This window comes from Anas acuta, chromosome 22 (genome assembly GCF_963932015.1).
Source record: "Anas acuta chromosome 22, bAnaAcu1.1, whole genome shotgun sequence".
Classification (NCBI taxonomy): Eukaryota; Metazoa; Chordata; class Aves; order Anseriformes; family Anatidae; genus Anas; species Anas acuta.
This window is the reverse complement of record NC_089000.1, coordinates 3,861,457-3,881,186: the sequence shown is the minus strand read 5'-3', so window position 1 is coordinate 3,881,186 and position 19,730 is coordinate 3,861,457. Positions and strand designations below refer to the sequence as shown.

At 48.1% G+C, this 19,730-nt stretch overlaps 1 protein-coding gene and 1 long non-coding RNA gene across 11 annotated transcripts in view; one reads left to right on the top strand and one right to left on the bottom strand.

Annotated features, from left to right (window-relative positions):
• Positions 1-19,730, bottom strand: part of CASZ1 (castor zinc finger 1) — a 204,309-nt gene that overhangs the window by 17,829 nt on the left and 166,750 nt on the right. For all 9 annotated transcript variants that reach the window (XM_068658838.1, XM_068658836.1, XM_068658837.1 and 6 more), the window contains 9 exons: positions 16,696-16,786; positions 14,549-14,713; positions 11,890-12,062; positions 10,307-11,175; positions 8,780-8,921; positions 7,974-8,037; positions 5,457-5,617; positions 2,034-2,156; positions 354-689 (listed from right to left, as the gene is read on the bottom strand). In XM_068658838.1, coding sequence (XP_068514939.1) covers positions 354-689; positions 2,034-2,156; positions 5,457-5,617; positions 7,974-8,037; positions 8,780-8,921; positions 10,307-11,175; positions 11,890-12,062; positions 14,549-14,713; positions 16,696-16,786 — 2,124 coding nt within the window. The remainder of the gene's footprint in view (positions 1-353; positions 690-2,033; positions 2,157-5,456; positions 5,618-7,973; positions 8,038-8,779; positions 8,922-10,306; positions 11,176-11,889; positions 12,063-14,548; positions 14,714-16,695; positions 16,787-19,730) is intronic.
• On the top strand, positions 14,711-18,103 carry LOC137843535 (uncharacterized). 2 transcript variants are annotated; one of them, XR_011089572.1, is made up of 3 exons: positions 14,711-15,425; positions 15,526-15,658; positions 15,948-18,103. It is a non-coding gene; the product is annotated as an uncharacterized lncRNA (long non-coding RNA). The 2 variants fall into 2 exon arrangements; XR_011089571.1 differs by having other exon boundaries at positions 14,711-15,658.

The following is a 19,730-nucleotide window of genomic DNA, read 5'->3' as shown; positions in this document are numbered from 1 at the left end:
AAACTTTAAAGATGCTACGCTCCCTCTGTAGCCTTCAGTGTCAAAAATACTGCAAAGAGCGTGTATTTCTGTTTGCCTCCCATGAGGTATAAAAAAGGCTTCAGTGAGCCTTTTTATGTCAATAAGTTTATTTCTTCTACACTCGTATCTAAAAGTGCTCCCAATTGTACTGAAAAATCCAGTTTTTTCCCTAGGATAGCTGAGGGTATTTTCTAGAGTATACAGAAGTAACTTTCCTGGAAGATAAAGCCCAGAGAGCCTTCTTGGCAGAAGGCCTCTCAGTGGGTGAAGGTAAAGGGGATTGTGAGGTTGGAGAGGCACCAAGGAGGCAAGCAGTGTCTACAAGAACTTACTTCTCCTGGAACTGGAGAAATCCGGGTTTGACCTGAGGCTTGGCGTTCTCCAGGGAAGTCGTTGCCAAGGGTGAAGCTGCCAGGTTAGGCACTGATGCTGGGATCTGAGGCATCTGGGGTATGGTCGAAGCCAGCTGCTTCCAAGCTAGCAGCGTGGGGGCAGAGGGCACAGTCGCCGGGCTTGGGGTGGGCACGTCAAGGGCAGGAGCGCTCGCCATGGTGGCAGACGAAGCAGATGGTGATGAAGGGGCCAGTGAAGCCTTACTCTCAGTAGTAGTTGAGAAGGGAGACTCGGAGTTACTTTTCACAGCTCCGCCCTCGGTTCGGAAGTGAAAACTGCAAAAAGATGGAGTAATTTATACACAGCTTCTTGGCCAACACATATAATATGATTAAACATCAACAAGAACATGGCAGTAGTCTGCAAACAAACTAGCTGAGGTGAAAGCCTAAAAGGGACTCTGCCCACTTTGTGGAAAGCTTTAGTGTCCTCCTAGATAATCTGTGAGGAAAAGGGAACTTATTAGGCAGGGTGGAGACAGAAAGGTTCGATAACGTGTTAAAATCAGAGCGGTGCAAGCATGGCTGCAGACAGCAAGGTCAATATGACTCGAGGGCAGCTTCCCATGGCTGTTGTGAGAAGCCAGTCATTTGTAGCAGTGAACCAAAGGCCTCCAGCCCCAGACACCAGCTGTGCTAACACATCTTTCTGTCTTAAACTTCACAACAGCGCCTTCCCTTTAAACCCCTTCAGACTCAGCCATGTGGCCAGCTGCTGAAGGCCATTCTCATTCTCTACTTGGGCCAATCTTCCACTGCCTTTAAAAGGAACTTGGCATGGGTTTAAACTGCAGATTGCTCCACAGAAATTAGCAACAACTTCCAGTATCCCGCCCTTCCTTTGCTACTCCCTTCACTGTGACAGTGGGAGCATCGCTCAACTTCATTCTTCACCCAAGAGTCACCTGGAATTCCGAGCGTGCTGTACAGCTGCTGTAATATAGGCCATAGTATCTAGTTCTGGCTACCAAACCCTGGGCTGTCCACTGCTGCTTTCCAAAATGATATGAAATGACAAGGGTTTACAACATAGAATGTTGCAAGGTGAGGAAGCTGGTCTTGGGCTGGACAGTTTGCTTGAAGATCCTCATCCGTGTGATATGAGCATCTTAAACAAAGCCATATAAACTAAGGGCTAGGGAAGCTTGTTAAAAAACATTTGTTGTGACAAGACAAAGAAAAATAAAATGCTTTCCACACTGCAGTGATGGGAAGCTGCTCTACAAAGAGTCTGCATCCAGTGACAATGGTTGGGGTTACAGGTCCCCCTCCCTCTCTTATTCTCTTATTTCTTTGTACAGTGTATTTGTATGCTGGGGGAAATATTTGTCTCCTTGACCACACTGTCTGTCAGGTAGGCTAAGGAAAAACAAATGCCCACTTCTCAACCTTGCCAGCGCTGCGTGAGACACCTGTCACAAACCGAGCACATTTATTGTGAAACAGAATTAAAGAGGACATCGTGTTCTGCAAACATGTCAGCTGAGCACATTTACACAGGAAAGGGGTGGGTGCCCAGAGGCTGCCCTCAGGACTGCCCACATTCCTGGTCCTGACCCTCCTCCTGCACTGAGTGCGGTGTGGAGTCTCCTCCAGGTTTCCCAAGGCTCTCCTACTCACTTGGCATGCTTGATGGCTCCATCCAGGGTGCTGAAGAGGGCACCGCATTCCTCCACGACACAGTGGAAATGCACCTTATGCAGAAAGTCGCACTGCGCATCGCAGAAGTCCTTGGTACCAAACCTGGCCAAAGCAGACAAGCAGGCATCTTACAGAAAGCCCCAGAAGGCAAGCAGTAGCGGAACAGACATTTCTTTTTGTTTTTCAGCTCTACTACCATCCTGTTTTCTCATGTCCCTGCGGGGATCGCTGCTTGGTTATGGCCACTCACATAGATCTGAACATGCAGAACGAGAACCTAATTTCTCTGCAACGGGACTTGTCTGAGTGATTGAACTCCCATTCGCTTTTAGTGGGAGCAAAATACAGAACTACTCTGAAACAGAAGATGAAAATCTTTAATGTTATTGAGTGTCCGTACACAAAACTCAAGAGCTCTGAGGAATGAACAAAGGTTAGTAAATCTGCTTGAATTTACTGGGAGTGCCACAGGGAAGGAACAACCGTGGTTAATGGGAATCTAGAGCCAGAATCCCCCTCCGCCCCCTAACACACACTTAAAATAACAGGCTAGCACATGGATGGGGGAGACAAAGCATCACCTATATAGCAATTACAGGCTAATATGCATAAATAGAGAATAGCACAGTCCCTGAAGTACACGAGAAACAATGCCGCAATACAAAAAGCAGAGCAAAAGGCATCATCTAAGGTGCCAGAGGAAATGGTCAAGAGAACAAAAGCAAGTAAGCACTGCTCATCCCCTGCTGAGAGTCTCCGTCCTTAGTAGCAGATGTACACACGATTTCAAGAAACTCCAGAATCACAGGGAATCGAGAAATCAAGTAAAAAGCATTGGCAGGAAGGATTTGAAACTTAACAGGGGAATCTTGCATAATTAAGGTACAACAGTCTACAATTGCTCTGATGAGCAGGAAAGCAAGAAACAAACAGCAGCCTGCGTGGTCCCGAGGGGACTTCCTAACGATTTGAAGGTAAAGGAAAAAGAAAAAAAAAAAATCTTGAACTGGAGAATGAAAGGGCCAGTGGGTGTAGAGAACATGCAGTCAGTTAAGGCTTGCAGGGAGAAGATGAAGGAAAGAAAAGGTGTGATAAGAGAAGAGATAAGAAACCAAGTTAGTGCAAGCTAAAGGGGTTGTTTTATCAGGAACCAGAGATTTTGTACTTCGAAATCCTGACAAAAATGGGAGGGCGGTGATGAGTCAAAAATGGCTGCCTTATAACATTTTATTTGGATGGGGAAACTAAAGACAAGACAGATAATTAGGGATGAAATGAAGACCTTCTAGAAGAACAGATAAAGAGACTGGTTGGAAAATATAAATATGCACAAGTCAGCCAGTCTGGATGATGCATGTCCTGAAGTGCAATGGAAATTAACTCACAAACTGATTGCATTACTATTTGTTATTTTTTAAGCCATAGAGAAGAGGGAAATACTAGGGAACTGGGAAAAAAAAAAAAAAATCTAGGTACCGATTCTTTGAAAAAAAAAAAATAAAAGACAAGTGATCTTTGGCAATTATCATACCTCTAGTCTTAACTTCTCCTTCCAGTAAAGTAATGGAACAAATATTAAGAGGGAGGAGAAAATCATTAAACATCTAGAGGATAAAGGAACCATGAGCAATAAACAGCATCAGGATTATAAAGAATAAATCTTGCCAGACAAATTTAATTGCTTTTTTTGATAGAATTACAAAATTAGTGGATGAAGGGATGCAATATATTTGGATTTTAGTAAAGCGTTTTGATACAGACTTGCATATGCTTAGAATTAATTCAAATTGGCTTGGATGTGAATGCTACCACATGGATTGAAAACTGGCTGAAGGACCGTAAACAAAGGCTAATGACAAACAGCGACGTATCGAGCTGGGAGGAGGTATCTCGTGTATGCTGCAAGGATGACTTTGGCTAGGTCTGAGCTTATTTAACATCTTCATTAGTAATCTAGGAGAAGGAGTAAACAGCGTGCTAATGAAATTCACAGAAGATACTAAACTGGGAGGAGTTGGCAACACCAAGGCAAGACGAGGGAAATAACACAGAGAGAGGCCTTGCAAGACATGGGGAAGGTTCAGCATGGGAGAGTCAGATTTGGAAAAATACAGCTAATACATCGGGGGGTATTTTTATATATACAGGACTCACGAGAGCAACATTACAAGCAATCCTGTGTAACAGTGGATGGTAAACACGATACATATACATAATGCAAAGATGGTAGTGCAATTGTGAGCTGCATATATGGGGCAGAAAGAAAATGGTGTGGGCATGCAGGAACGGCAGCCCAGTTCTGCAAACAGCAGCAACATGATCAGCAGGCTGAAGGGAATAATTTACCAAGTCAGAGAAAAGGAAGTAAATAAACTTGGTTAAATGATATGCTAAAAATCTGTGACTAGGAGGTGAAGGACGTGAACTCCAATTGTGGAGAAGAATTCTGCTGTGGTTCAAGGGTATGTAACTAGGAGAGCTGCAACAAAATTATGAAAAGGGAAATTCAGGCAGCATACTATGAAAAAAGATCCTGACAGTGAAATGTATTATGAGGTAGAATAATGCTCCCAGAGACAAGAGAACAGCCACCCTGCTTGGCATAATTAAAACTAGGCTGGACAAAATGTTTGCAAATGGACTGCAGGGAAGGATCTCACACTAGCCAGGGGCAGAGGGACTAGAAGACCTTCTGGTCTTTTCCATCAAAGTCTGTGATTTACAAAGTGTCCACAGGCATTTGTAGGCAAAGATCTGTGTCAGAGCACTAACCCATATGTGTCTGCCGGGGTGTATCTGTGTATGCTCAAAGCATGTGTCTGTCTGGGCATGTATGTGCATGTGGCTGCGTGTGGGTGAGTTTTGTATCTGTTCCATTTTCCTTTCAAGCCTCCTCGTCTACAACAAAAACAGCAGAAACCATGCAGTTCCCATTCCCCCCTGGACTCCTTGTTTTGTTTCAGTGCACCACTTCTATGATCAGAGGAAATTCCACAACATTTTAAGGCTTCTGTGATCTGTGTTTAACAACTAAACCTGGCCTAACAGTGGTTCGGTGCTAAGAGTGAGCTACGCTTGGTCCCCAGGACCTGCAGACTGGGAAATGCAGAGGAGCCTGAGGTATGCCAAGGCAAACAGTGTGATGTGTGGAGCTCTGCTCCTAGCTGGCCCTCGTGTTCCCATTGCAAAACAACTCTACGTGGACAGTCATTTCTTACAGGAGACCTCCCGCAGCCAGCCAGGACTGAGGACTAACTGCACTCCAGAAGGTGATCAGCATGTGACAGAACCAGACCTTTAAATTCGACAGAACTCATCATTCAAACATCAACCAGTGAGCCAGACACTATGCAAAGAAAACCGTTTCCCTTTCCTCTCCTCCCAGCTCCATGCCCTCCTTACCGGCGCAGGTACATCTTCCATGGCTCAGAGAGCTTCTCCTGGACAAGTGCCTTCACTGCCTTGCCCAAGTACTGTGTTGGCTCCCCAGCCCCAGCCTGGCTGCCATCACCTTCTGCCTTAATGTTCAGCAGGTTGCCAAGGCTGGCACTGGTCTTGGACATCTGGAACAAGAACACAGACACTGCATCAAGCCCAGCACACAGCTGCGGACACTGCTAGTCTGGATGCCCTCAGGACCATCCTGTGGAAAGCTGTTTCTTCAAAGAGAGAAGAAAAGTCGTCTGCACGGGCTGCCTCAACTGCAGCAGCAAGGCTGAGTAACACCTCATTCTGTGGCATCCTCCACCCAGCCGTCACAAAGCCCATCTAGTGGTTGTGTCTCTTGTGGGAAGTAGTGAGGCATCCATTCAGTACACTGGGAAACTGAGGCGAGGGGAGTTGTGAACACTAAAGTCCTTGGAAATTCAAACTAACTTCACTGAAGGACTTATTTCACTTTCTATGTTAAATGGATATATTGTCCACAAAGCAGGACGTGGACTCATAATTTGCCTTGTCTGAAAGGCTTCAAATAGATTCCACATGAAGAAGGTCTGGAGGTCCAGGTGCAGGATGTGCAGAACAGAAAAAGGAAGTTACTCAGTCTCTCTAGTGCTTAGATAGAAAAAAAATTGTTCATAATAAATGCACAGTTCCCCAGGCCTGTTCCTGCTTTGCTGCTCTCTCTAACAATGGTTACTTTCCTCCAGTAACAACAGCGAAATGCACAGCATGTATTAAAGCAGGATCAGGCCCAAGACTTGCACTGAAACTCCACCCACTTGAGGATCTCAAAGCCCTTTATACAGATCAGTTAATTAAGCCTGACAGCCCCCCTAAATAAACTGCAGTACGCTACAGGAACCCTGGCTGTTTGAGCCTCTCTTAATGCCCCCTGAAGGTAAAGCCCCTGCTGCTATGTGGAGACTGCAGTTCTTTATGGCTGGAGCCAGAAATTCAGCTCATGTTTTTTCTGTAAAGTTTTTTTTTTATTATTATTATTATTATTTATTTATTTATTTTTATTTCTAGGCAAATAATAAAGGTTTTCTCTACCAACAGAAATTGTGTGCAGCAAGAAGAAGCGAGCACGGTGTGTTCCTGAGCACACACAGCTTGGGTCTGCAACCCTTAGTCCTGGAACGGGCTCCTTCAAATCAGTGGGCTCTATTCTTTGCTGCTTTATGTCATTATTTAATCCCCTTCCTACTTTACAGAAGGAAGAAACCTGAAGAAGTGTGTTTTATACCTGCGCTGCACTTATTTTGCATAATGCCAAGAACCTTTATGCTGTGGTGCATGCCTTTATCCTGTACCTTTATGCAGGGCTGCACACAAGCAAATGTTTATTCCTAAACATATGCTTCAAATGGAGATTTTTCAAGCAAAGCATCTATTGAAAAATAATTTTCCTGAGCTGGGGCCTTCAGAAGGACTTGGGATCTCCAATAGCAGACTTACTAAATAGATTTACTCACTAGAGAAGGAACTGCGTATTTGGAGTCACTAGAGGGATAACATGCAGGAACGAGTAAGAAATTAAGCTTAAAAGGGAACACCAGAAATCCAGTGTAACAGAGAACCAGTGCAGAAGGAAAGTGGTAGAAGGATAAAACTAGAAATGAAACAACGTGTGAAGAGTGATGGAGTAACAGAGAAAGGAGTCAAGAGACTACCCGGCAAAGTCACTTTGCCCTCTCTTGAGGATTATATGGCCTTGATGCATGTAACGCCCAGAGCCAAGGGGATGGCAATAGTTCTGCCTGTAAAACCTATCACAGTGGAATATTAAAGCATGGCTCAAAGGCGGCCCTGATCTCTAATGCAGTTGTATACAACAGGAAAATTAATCTTGGTACAGTAGAATTTATCATGTGAAAGGGAAATATATATTTGAGATGATGTATAATTTAAGGAAAAAGTAAAGAAAAAGAAACTCTGCATTATTTAAAATAAATATTCTATAACATGGTAAAGTGGGCTCTGTTGGACACCATTACTCACACTAGAAAGGCAGAAATTGATGATTTCGGCTCAAAACTTCTGATTTTTTTCTTATTCTCTTTCATAAAAAAACAAATGATTCTCCTCCCCCTCCCCCAATGGAAGAAAACGTTCGAAGTAAATAAAAAAAATGAGTAACTATAAAAAGAGAGCGAGAGAAGTTGCCAGGTTCTGGAAATAAAAATGGGGAAAAAAAAATCTTTCGGAGCCCTCCTCCGTCTAGAAAGGATGAAAAAAAAGGTGTCAGAGGCTGCAATATATTTCTTCAGCCAGTTCATTAAATTAATTCGTAAGCAGTGGCTCTGAAATTATACCCGATGAAAAATGGTCTCAAAATTTAAATGGTACAAACTCATCTTATTAGAGGCAAAACATTAAAAAACAAACGCATCTCTTCCCCCCTCCCTCCCCGCCATCGCAGCTTTAATTTCTCTTGGTGGGGGGAATGAAAGGCGTTTGATGGATGGCTCTTACCTTATTCATAAGCGAGGATAAAAGAGATGAATTTGCCGAGACTGTGTGGCCATTTGATTCATTACTGGAACACACAAACCAACAGGGTTTAGTTAAGATGTGCACAGGGACTGTGAGCACTGAGATTAATCCTTCTCCCTTCAAGCTGCCTCACTCCTCACCTGCTGCATCCGGAGGAAGAGAATGATGCCCACCCTCCCTTGGGCAGGCCAAACTCTTACTGGTGATAGCCAAGACAGAGAGGAAGAGGGCTGCAAGTTTGCTGAATTCAGTTCTTTCAGCTATTAAACAACCCAGACCTCTTCCCCAGTGCCCACACCATCACACTCCTTTATCAGCTGACTCACAACCCACCCCATATTTTTTCTCCTTCTGCCTATTTGAACTTTCAAAACTACACTGCAAAACCAGGGCAGCAGGCGAGGCTACGAGCCTTATGGCCACAGCTAAGCACACTGAAAGGCAACCTTAGTGTTTGACAGGCATCAGTGATAGCTCTAGCTGACTGTAAGCGTGGGGGTCCTTAACTGAGGCTGCTTTATATAAAGTATGGGAAGGAATGTGTACAAGGGTCGATGTGGAGCAGGCTCAGGTATCCCCAATATCAGTTCTGCTGCAGTTTTTGCAGAGAGAACAATCCCCAAGCACTCCTGTTCTTAGGAAAGCTTTTGGACAAGCGAGACACAGGCTTTGAGATAGCCCCTTCAGCTGTTCATCACCTCAGCTACGGGTTAGCACGTGCCAGACCCAGGCCAGCTGCTGGTGCTGGCCAGGCCTGAATGCCCCTGCCTGTGCTCATCTCTCACCCATGGTCCTTGACGCTCAGGTCCAGGCTGTGCTCCTGCAGGGACTCCTGCCCGGTGCCAGAGGACGATCCCATGGCCTCCACCGGCTCCTGCTTCACCTGCACTGGATTGAACCGTCCGGGAGCTGCCGCCTGTCCATTCCCTGCTCGAGAAAGGCACCGGAATTAGGTTGTAAAAATTAAAACGAAAAAGGTAGCTCAAGGATGGGGTTGCAGTGGCAAACACACAAGTTAGATCGCTATCGCAACTGCATAAATGGAAAAAGCACAGAAAAAGTGTGGGGGGAGGGAAGGGCCGGGATTGCTGGTCAGCGTTTATTGCCAAGATGACATGATGGGTTCTGACGTCCACTCCAGCGTGGAAATTCTTCAAGTGATAATTATTGCAAAATTATGTCAAAGTTGTCCAGGCTATGGGCCCTTTAAAGGAGAAGGGCGGAAGGAGCGTGGGGGAGACCTGATTCTCTGCGCAAACTGTCATAACTAATTTGCGGGGCTGCCTCTTAAGCGTTTATTAAAGACTCCGTTAATGCTGAGGCAATGTGGCAGCTTTCGACTGCTAGTCAGGCCCCCGTCCCCGTCCCCAGTCCCAGCGTTGCCGTAGCGACGGCAGCGGCCTTGCCACTGCGCCTGCCCGGCAGCACCATCTGCCCAGGCCGGGGCTATCGGAGGTGACAGCCACCGGGCCCGGCCGAGCCCTCGCCACCACCTTGCCCCCCACAAAAATGAGGGTTTGTGTTTTTTTTCATCGTGGCAGGGGGTTCGTGCCGGACCCATGAGGTGTGGAGTCAAATTGAAAGAAAAAGGGGAAAGGAGGAAGAACTCGAAATAAAATTAAAGAGGAAAAAAAAAAAAAAAGAAGAAGAAAAGCGAAGAAAAAAGGAGGGGAAAAAAGTTGCTGACAGGAACATGTCTGCGGAGCTTTCTTCCACAATCCCCAAGTGACTAAAATATTAATTTACCCTCCGGCAGTACAGCTGACGGCGAGCTGCTTCTCAGCCAGCAAGTGGCATTTTATTAAAAAATAAAGGAAAATCGTTCCCTCAATGACCTTTCTCTGCTTTAGGAAACAATTTTTCAAAGAATAATTTTTAAAAGCATGCCAAAGTTCCCCTCCCTCTTTCACCACATGCCCTCGTCCCGCTCCCTCCTGGCCTGCCAGAAGGGCCCAGGGGCAGTGCTGGCGGTGCCGGCTGTGGGGCAGCCCAGAGCCAGGGGGTGCCAACAGGCAGAGCCCCCCCGACCCCACACTGCCAACCAGGTCCTGGCCATGCTCAGCAGGAGGCCGTGGAAGCACCTGGGAAACCATGCTGAGACTGCCTTCAAGGGTTCACTTGCTCCAAAGGGTTAACTGCCATTCGAGGGCGAACTGGTCACGTCCAAATTTATTCGCCCATTTCTGCTCCTTTATTACCCCCTTCCCCACCTCCAGTCTCCTGGACAACCAGGTGGCTTCTCATTCCCTCCTCTCCATATCATCAGGCACTCATTCCTCCCGCTGGTAGGGCAGCTGATGGCAGTAACTCACCTGCTTCCAGTGCCACAGAGGGCTTGAGTGCAGCTGCTGCCAGCCTGGCCATCATAGGAGAGATTAATCCCTTGCTAGCAGAGATCCTTTCCATTATGGATGCCGCTGGAGCCGGAGAAGAAGTAGCCGAAGGCTCACCAGATCCTGAGATGGCCTGGGATGAGGAATCTGTAGGAGCAGATGATGTTGGATTGGCGCCGGCCGAGCCAGCAGCCATCAGATTAGCCGAGCTGGCGGGCAGCGGCGTGGAGACCCGGCTGGGGATGATGGGGAAGAAGGATCCAGCTGTGCCAGGAAGCGCTGAGTTGGAGAGTGCCAGGGCCAAGGGAATATTGCTGGGAAGAGCCTGTGAGAGCAGGCCAGAGATCTTGGTGGCTGGTGTCATGCTGTTGGCAGGCTTGCTGGCCTGCGAGGAAGCGAGCTCGGCAGCAGAGGAGGGCGCAGCTGGGACGATGAGAGAAACGGAAGACTGCTGACTGGTGGGGGAGGCACTCAGGCTGGAGTTCTTGGAGCTCATAGCGGAGAAGTCAATAAGGTCATCGTTACTGGACTCCTCTTGCTCGTTATCCTTGGATCCCAGGAGAGAGGCAGGCAGGCCCAGCACTCCCGAGCTCCGGATGTGCCGGCGCTCGTGCTTGCGTTTATGGGAGGTCATCTGGCTGGTGGAGGTGAAGGTGAAGCCGCAGCCTGCCCTTATGCAATGGAAGTGGTTGGTGGCCTTGCTGTAGACACAGCCCTCGTACTTGCATTCCTCATACTTGTAGAACTTCTTGAAGCCATCCTTGGCATAGGCATCATCTTTGATGTGGTAGCTCTTGTGCTTCTCAATGTCACACTTGTTCTTGAAGGTGAAGGTGCACCCAGGTCGCCTGCAAGGGCATCGAGGAGGAGAGAGTGGTTGGCTGTGCGGGCTAGGAGCTGTCACCTGCCACCCTCTGGGATAAGGACTGGGGCCAGGATGAGACAGTGGCCCTGGCTGCAAAGGGGCTAAGGAGCTTTATGTGGGCCAACCTGTGACACCAAGTCAAGGAAAAAATGCTGCTGTGTGAGAGCCTGGAAGCCAACCCGACACTGAGAAACAACCAGGATAACATGGGGCTGCAAGAACCCCACTGCAAGTTCCAACCAAAACAGCAGCTAAAGGGGACTAAGATACAAACTGTGCTTTCCCACTCTTCCTGAAAATGTGAGAAATCAATAGAAGAGCATTTGTGTACAGAAGGCAGAGTCTGGCCCTGAAAGGGAGGAGCTGGCTGGAATGAGCTCTAGCATGAAAGTGCCATTAGCAGTGTTTTAGTGCCCTCCCCCACCCCCGAGTTGAACACTGTCAGGGATGAGCGCTGTGATCGCCTTCCCCAGTGATTCCTGGATCTGTTTTCTTTATTTCCTCAGATCACTGCAGACAATGACAATCCTGGGAATCACATCTGCCCCGGAGCACGAGCTCTCACAAGAGCAGCATGGAGAAGGCCATGCCAGGGTAGACTGAAGCCCTGTGCACAATCCTGAATTTATGACGTGGCAGGAGGCAAACAGACCCTCCATCTCAGAGGCAGGATTCCTGTCCTTTCCTGCTATCTCACCTGCAGTGAAAATGAGTGGTTTTCTGCCCGTAGAACTGGCATTCCACAGTGCCACAGTCCTCCGTGGCACGGAACCGCTGAAACCCGTCGTTGATGAGCTGCGTGTTTTTCTTGTGAAAGTTCTCATGGGTCATCACGTCCGAGGTGCTTGTGTAGACCTTGTTACAACCCACCTACCCCAGGCAAAACAGGGAGTCATCAGTATAGTGTTCTAATACCACAATCTTATTAACATCAGCGATAATAAACATATGAGCAGCACGCATACATTTCGGAGTTCCATTTGGACATTTCTCCTAGGAGCATTAAGTCATCACTTTAATTCCCAGTTTAAAGACTGATAGAGCAGTCACGAACAAAAGCAACTCTCCGGGCAGAAAAAAGGGGAGGATGCAGAGATAAAAGACCAGCTACAGATAATCGTGTCTGTGTGGGGAGGAAAGAAGCAGAGTTCCTGCTCCTAAGGAGAAAAGAACAGACTGACAGATGTCATTACTTTTTGTCATCTTGGAGCAACATGGAACAGAGCAGGACTTGTGTCTATTTGCGGGATGTGAAATTGCCTGGGAATGAGTTATTTACATCTTCCTTCCTTCTAAAAGAAAGGCCGGGTAGTGCAACAAGAGGCCAATCTTTTGAGCTCTTAATATGCAGGTTTCATTTGAGCAAAGCACAAACCCTATGTTCAGCTGATCTTAGCAAACTGGTGGCTTTTTTTCCCTGTCACTGCTCAAGACTACCAGTTCAATAATGTTAAACTCGTGGAGCAAAATGGGAATGGTGTGACGAGGACGGAATGCTGAAAACCTGCCTTCCTCTGGGTAAAGCGGGCAACTTTGCCATATTGAGTAAAAAAACACTGGAATCTGAAAACGTCCTCAGCCCTGCTGAGGGAGGATTTTTTTTTTTCCTTTTCTTCTCTAGCACAACGTGTGCCAATGCCTGCACCATCTCAGAAGTGAAGAGAACGAAAACACCACCTCTCAGTTCAGCCCAGGTTGATTCAAACAGGCAATAACAAAACCCATGACAAATACCCAGAAAAAAAAATAAAAAGGATCTCCAGCTATTTCCAATATAAAAGAGCCTCTCTCTCTCTGCACTGACACCTTGAAAAAAGACAGACCCTGCACGGCATTAAAAAAAAGAATTAAACAAAAACCTCCTTAGGAATAATTTGCAATGCAGCTCTTGGTGCTAAAGCCTAAAAAAATGTCAGTTTATATAAACAACTAACTGAATTTTATCCACACCAATTATGGACATAAAGAAAAAAAAAAAACACATGAGATGGATGGCACAAATCCTGCCATTTAAGCAATATTTTCTTTAATTGGGAGTTTATGTTCGGACACCTTTCCTGTAAGACACTGCTTACATGGGCATTATTTTACTGGAAGACAGTGGGCACAGAATGGAATTACCCATATATAGCTGTGGAAAAGAGGGTCTCTATTCAAAGGCAGAGTGACTTAAAGCTGTGAAACGTTCCTTGTACTCTAAAAAAAATTAAACAAATCCCATCCTGGTCGATTGAAGAAACTGAGCAATGAATATTATGAAGAATAACAGAAAATGTCCTCAAGAGAAAGTCACATGAAGTTCCCAATTTATCAACAGCTTGTAAGCACATGCTTAAACCAGCCCCTATTCAGGACAGTACTTGAGTGCATGCCTAACGTTTAAGTATGTGCTTAAACCCCATTGACTTCAGAGAGCTTACCTGACTTCAAGTCAAACATATGCTTAAGTCTATCCCAGCAAAGCATTTAAGCATGTGATTAAGGCCTTGTGACTGTAACCGGGGTCTTAAACTGCTGGGATCGGGCAGGAAGGGAGACAGGAGTTAGAAAAGCTTTCACTAAGGTCTGCCTGGTGGTTCTCCCTTTGCAACATTCTCAAGGCAATGGTTTAGGTCACGATTTTAATGAAACAAGCATACATCAAACCCTCTAATCTAGGGCACAATCAGGGTAAGACCTAAACAATTTGGTGTGTCCGTGTTTAAAAACAGCAAAGGGGTCACAGCTAGATCCGGGCAGCAGCCCCAGCTCCGGGCACACAGCTTGGAGCCTGGCTCACAGCTGTGAACCAAAGCTCACAGCTGACACTACAGACAAGTAAACTCCAGCAGCACTGGCAGAGGGGATGGAGAACCAGGGGTGTCAAGTCTAGATAGGTGACATTAAAATTTAATTACTTTAGAAACTGATTATGGAGGAAATTAACCCAGTGTTAAAGGGCAGATGTTCCAAAGAAAAGCCTGATTTTAAGGGTGCACCAGACCAGATTTGGTGGAGGCAGCAGTGCTGCTGCAGAGAGGCCCCCAAATCTCAGAGAAGGGACTTGCCTGAACAAGTGAAGCCCAAGACTGCCAGGAAACCTTGAGCCCTTTGCCTCACTGCATGCACAAGGCTTCTACAACCAAGTAGAAGTGGACAAGTGCAGTGAGGGAACAGCCTCTCCAGAGAGGAGCCTGAATCAGAGGCGAGCAGGAGAGGCTCAGAGCACTTTGCATCGCCCCTTTGCTCTCTAGCGAGGAAGGGTTGGGCTGCCTGGACATGAGACTCCTTTCAGCCCACCCAGAAAGGACTCAGCTCACACAACAGCTCTCGGTTCACTTCAGGTGCTAGCACGGAGTCCCCGGCGCAGCGGTTACCTGCATGCAGTGGTAGTGTGTGCTTTTCCCGTTCAGGTGGCAGCCGTGGTAGTACACGCTGCAGTCATCCAAGGGGCTGAAGCGCATGAAGCCGTGCTGGAGGGAGTTATCACGTTTCTTGTGCATGTTGTAATGCCGAATCACATCCTGTTTACTAGTGAATCTCTGGAGAGATACAGAGACAGACAGAGTGAGACACACGTGATGGGAGTGGGTGAGTAATCCTGGGGGCAGGGATTGTTGTTGTTGTTGTTAATAAACTTATGGTACCTGGAGTCTAAAGCTCAGCAGCGGTCACCCCAAGAGAGTCAGATTAAAGACAAACCGTGTGCGTGTATTTTCTTGGTAAAGGGCAAGGGTATGCACATGAAAACTTTGAAGTAAACATGACACTGGGGTGATGTCCGGAATATGCTCCCTGCAGCTTTAAGGCTGCAATTCTTCTAACATAATTTTAGCTGCTACTATCTCAAGAACTGCTATAGTTAGAAAGCAAGCCAGTGAACTAAACAGCCTGCAAGAGAGTAATCCCAGCTTCCAAATCCCTCTCTGTAGTGGTTAGCAAGGCACTGGCTGCCACACTCATGTCAGACTAGAAACTGGGAAAAACACTCTGCTCTTTTATAGCATCTTCCCGTTATCAGTCGTCTGCCACCCCTGCAAGGTGGGATCAGGGAACGGGTGCAGAACTTTCTTCCAGTCACAGGAAAAGCTGGTAGCAGAGCTCCGAGCTAAATCTGGATGACCAAAAGATCCCTTTCACCGTCTACCTGCTTGAAGTACTGAAGGGGTACCCCACTCTCGGAGCAGGCTAAGTGCCTTTAAAATGAAGCTTTTCATTTCTACTTCCCACAGACATCAATATTTAACAGAGAAGGTGGGAAAGTAAATCTGATTTTTTAAAAGAAATCAATATCCATTTATTTTGAGGAGTAATTGGAAAGGCCTGTATTCTAATGTTTAACAACTTTTTCCAGTCTCCCTCACAGGAAACAAATGATTATCGCTTCCACTCTTTCCTCCTATAATATCAATCCTGATCAATCTCGTTGGTATTGGCATGGGAATAGATGGATATAGATTTCACCGGGAATCCCTTGGAGGCTGGAGGTATGATTTCCCAGGGCGTACGTACAGGATTGCTATTGCCAATCATCGTTAATTTGTGCCCACTTATTACAGAGCGTTACTTATTATAAAATATATCTCAGCCATAAAATAATTTGCATTTTAAAAAGCAGCCTAAATCCTTATTCCCTGCGAGACCAGACAGCTCCTTTGCAAGCAGCTTCCAGACTCCTTAGGAAATAATCATGAGGCCAATCATAATAATATTTTTTTCCTGTCTTTCCATTTTTTGTGTTTCTCTCTTCGTGGTGCACGGCTATCCGTGTCGCAGTTGGGACAGCCTCATCTCGATTACCAAACGCTGGGCTGGCAGGACACTGCACACATCCCAGAGAAAAACCCTCCTTGGATCAATAGAAACCCGCCGCGGAGCTCAGCAGCGCCAGATCAACTTCCCGCGCTGTGGTCAGACTCGTTCCTTTGAGACCAGGAGGTCTCCTGGGGTAGGGCAGGACTGGTGTCTGCTGCACGGTGGAGGCGAGCTCTGGGATTCCCCCTTACACACACGCAGCCTGACCACAGAAGTGGCAGAGGCGAGCTCGCAGACCTGGGCCGAGGGTAAACACTCCCGGCACGTGACTCGGCTGCCTTGACATCGCTGCCCTGGCACTTCTCCCAGCAATTACGGCATCGCACATGCTCCTGCCCCCACGCTCTCCCCACAGATCCCGGCCTGCTGCTGGTCTTATTGGGTGTTTTGTTGCAGCTACTGCTGCTACAGCCTCGCTCGGGCAGCAGGAGGGGAAGAGGCAGGCTACCAGAACAGCATGCCCTGGTTTCGGGCACAATTTGTAACGAGGCAGAATTTATTCTCCTGGTTTCGCTGATGTAAATCTGGAGTAGCTCCCACTGACTTGAGCTGATCTATATTCTAGCAAATTCAAAATATATCTTGCCCTCTTTTCAGAGACAAAGAGCGATGAGGCATGTGTGCATGTGGGACGGAGCACGGGGAGACACGAATCTTCCCGAGGCAGGACTCGGGGAGCTGTGCTGATCCCTGCTTCCCGTTGCCTTACCTGGTAGTTGCACTCTGGGTCAAGGCAGTGGTAATGTTCTCGGTACTGGTATGCACAGTGTATGTGTCCACAGTGCTGGCTGCCAGAGAACCTGCGAGCATGAGAGGAGCAAAGAAGAGAGAAAGGAAGAGAGAGTGAAACGGTGTCCTGTCCTGGCAGCAGTGTCTGTAAGCACGGCACAAAGGGAGTAGGTCCCACTCCTGCATCCCACGTGTTCAGGTCATCAAACCCCATCGACTTGACCACCTCCGAGGATGGTGATCCCTCCCACCTTCCCTTTGTTATTTGTCACTGCTTGAAAAGGTGTTTCCTGAGCAAGATCTTTCTGGGCTTTTACCTCCCCGAGCCGCATGTGCTTTTCTTGGAAATTCACCTCCATTCTTTAGAAGCCGCTTACCTGGGAAGAGCAAGCAAGTGCGGCTGGTTCCCTGAACTAAATACCACACAGATCGAGTTTGGATACCTCAGCTGTGAGTTTCAGAAACTTCCCACACCACGAGGAGACCAATTAACATCGGTCAAATACAGACCCTAGGCATGTGCGCATCCAGTGGGACCTCAGAAAAGCTCAGGCATTTGTTTGTTTGTACAAGTTATGCCTCGGTGTTTTTCTTTCTGGTTGCAATATGGTGTCACGCTACTGGGAAGGCTGCAAGGCAGCAGAGGGTAAGCCACAAAGGCCGTGGAAAATCGTGGCACGATTATGTAGGAGCTGTTCCAGTGAGATGGAGAGTAAGGGAAGGACAGGGCGATGGAGCAGCAGGGCCAGGATGAACGCTGCAGGCAGACCTGTGTGCACGTCCCTCCCCACGCACAGTAGCGCTGACCGGCCCCGCTAATCATCATTTTCCACGTGGATGCAGATTTGCTCACGACAAGGTACTGCAAGGCAGAGCCACGGGGCTTCCAGCCTGCCTCACGTGCGGGTGAGAGCAGGGCACAAGGACAGCAGCCAGCAACGCGCACCCGCTCCATTCACCTCCACCCAGCCCTCCACGCAACAAATCTGGGAAGTCCTGGCATATGGGGTGGGAAAAAGGGCAGAAAGGACGTGGGTATCTGCAGATAAATGGACGCTTGGGCTGCCAGACAGAGCAGTAACTGGGGAAGGGGTGGTGCAGCGCCGGGCTGCTCCGGGCAGGGATCTCCAGTGCGTGTTCCAGAGGAACCTGGAGGAGCTGAAGAGCTTGAAAGGGAAAAGCAGCGGAGGGAAGGGGACTCAGAGGGGAAACATTGAAAGATAAAGTGCCATCTGCTCAAAGGTTCCTCACGTCACTTTGTGCTAAACGCACCGGGAGCGCACATGATAAAGGGCATCGGAAAGAAATGAGGAAGGAGAGAGGGAAAAAAAGGAAAAAAAGGAAAAAAAGGAAAAAAAGGAAAAAAAGGAAAAAAAGGAAAAAAAGGGGGGTGAAGGTGTTCTGGGGCAATGGGTGGAGGGGGCAGGAGCAGGGAGGATTATGGAGCATTGTAAGGGGCACTGTGTGAGCACTAAGCTGCAGGGCAGGAAAGGGAGCCGGGATGAAAAGCAGCACTAAATACACGTCCTGAAGTGCAGTGAGGAAGAGGAGGTCAGCTGTGGAGACAGCAGGGCCTCCTGGAGATGGAGAGGGGGCTTAATTGACAGAAAAGATAGACAATGCTAAAAAATTAAATGCCTTCTTTGCCTCAGCGTTCACAAAGGGAGACGGGGACAGATGCCAGCAGCAGACTTGCCTTTCCCTGGGGAAGGAGAAGAAATACTGCAGGAAATCGGGATCACGCCAGAACAGGTGATTGAGAAACTGGAACAAACCCCGGCAGCGGAGAAGAAACAAACCACAAGGCAAACAGCAACGCTGGCTGCGCAAACAGAGGTGTGGAGCTGGGAGGGGAGGCAGCGAGCCCGGCCGGCGGCGGGGCAGTGGCGAGGCTCGCACGGGGCACGGGCAGCAGCCTGAGTCACCGGGACACCAAGCAGCACCCCAGCAGCCCGTCCTGCTGCTCCGGGGCTGCGTGTCAGCAGCCTGGAAAGGCCGAGGAACTGCTCGGCGGAAAGCTTCCTCCCTGCCGCAGGGATGAGATGGGGAGGAGAGAGCAAAGGGCTGGAGGGCTGGGGAGCGCTGGCCAGGCAGGGAGGAGGGGAAGACAGAGAGCTGGCAAAGGCAGCGCTCCGGCAGAGCTGTCCAAAAGGGCATCCCAAGCGAGGATGCGAACGCAGCAATGATGCCAACTGCAGCAGCAGAAGGGCCAGGCACCAAAGAAATCCTCCCGGACGGGATGAGTTACTTGGAGCATCCGAACAGGAGCCGCTCACAGGCTCAGCTCCAAGGGCATCAGCTGAGCGAGCTCCCCGGCCCTGCAAACCCTGCCCTGGCAGAGGTGTGAGTGTGTGTGAGTGTGTGAGTGTGTGTGAGTGTGTGTGTGTGTGAGTGTGTGAGTGTGTGTGTGCATGGGTGGCAGTGGTTGTGGGTGTGTTTGTGGGGTGCCTGGCGCAGGAAGGGAGCGGCGGGCGCTCGACCACGCTGAGCGCGCGGGGAAGGAGGGAAGCGGCACGCACAGCACCACGGGGCGAGGCGGCTCCTGCAGGCTGCAGGGCCAGGCTCCTAAAGGGTTATCTTTATCCTCTGTTTCTTCTGACACTTGAAACAGTTCAAAGCTATTAATTTTTAAAGCACAGCATCTGTTTAGCTTTTCCCTAACAGGAAAGCTCGCGCAGCACACACTCACTTACACGCACACACACGCGCCCATCTCCGTGCCCTGCTCCGAGGAGCATCGACACCCCTGGTAATTTACAGGACCGGACCCGCAGTTTGCATGCACATGAGCAGGCACGAGCACACCTGATTGCAAACTCGCAGCCCATTTCAGCACGCCGATATGCAAATCCAGGCTCCTGAGTTGTGCGCACAGGCACAGAGATTCATTTTCACAAGTGCAACTCCCTCCCCCTTCCCTTACTTTAATCTCTTCACTTTTTTTTTTTTTCTTTTTTTTTGCCAGAAAGAACTAGTCTCGATCTGGCAAGAGTTAGAACGAAAAACCAAGATAAA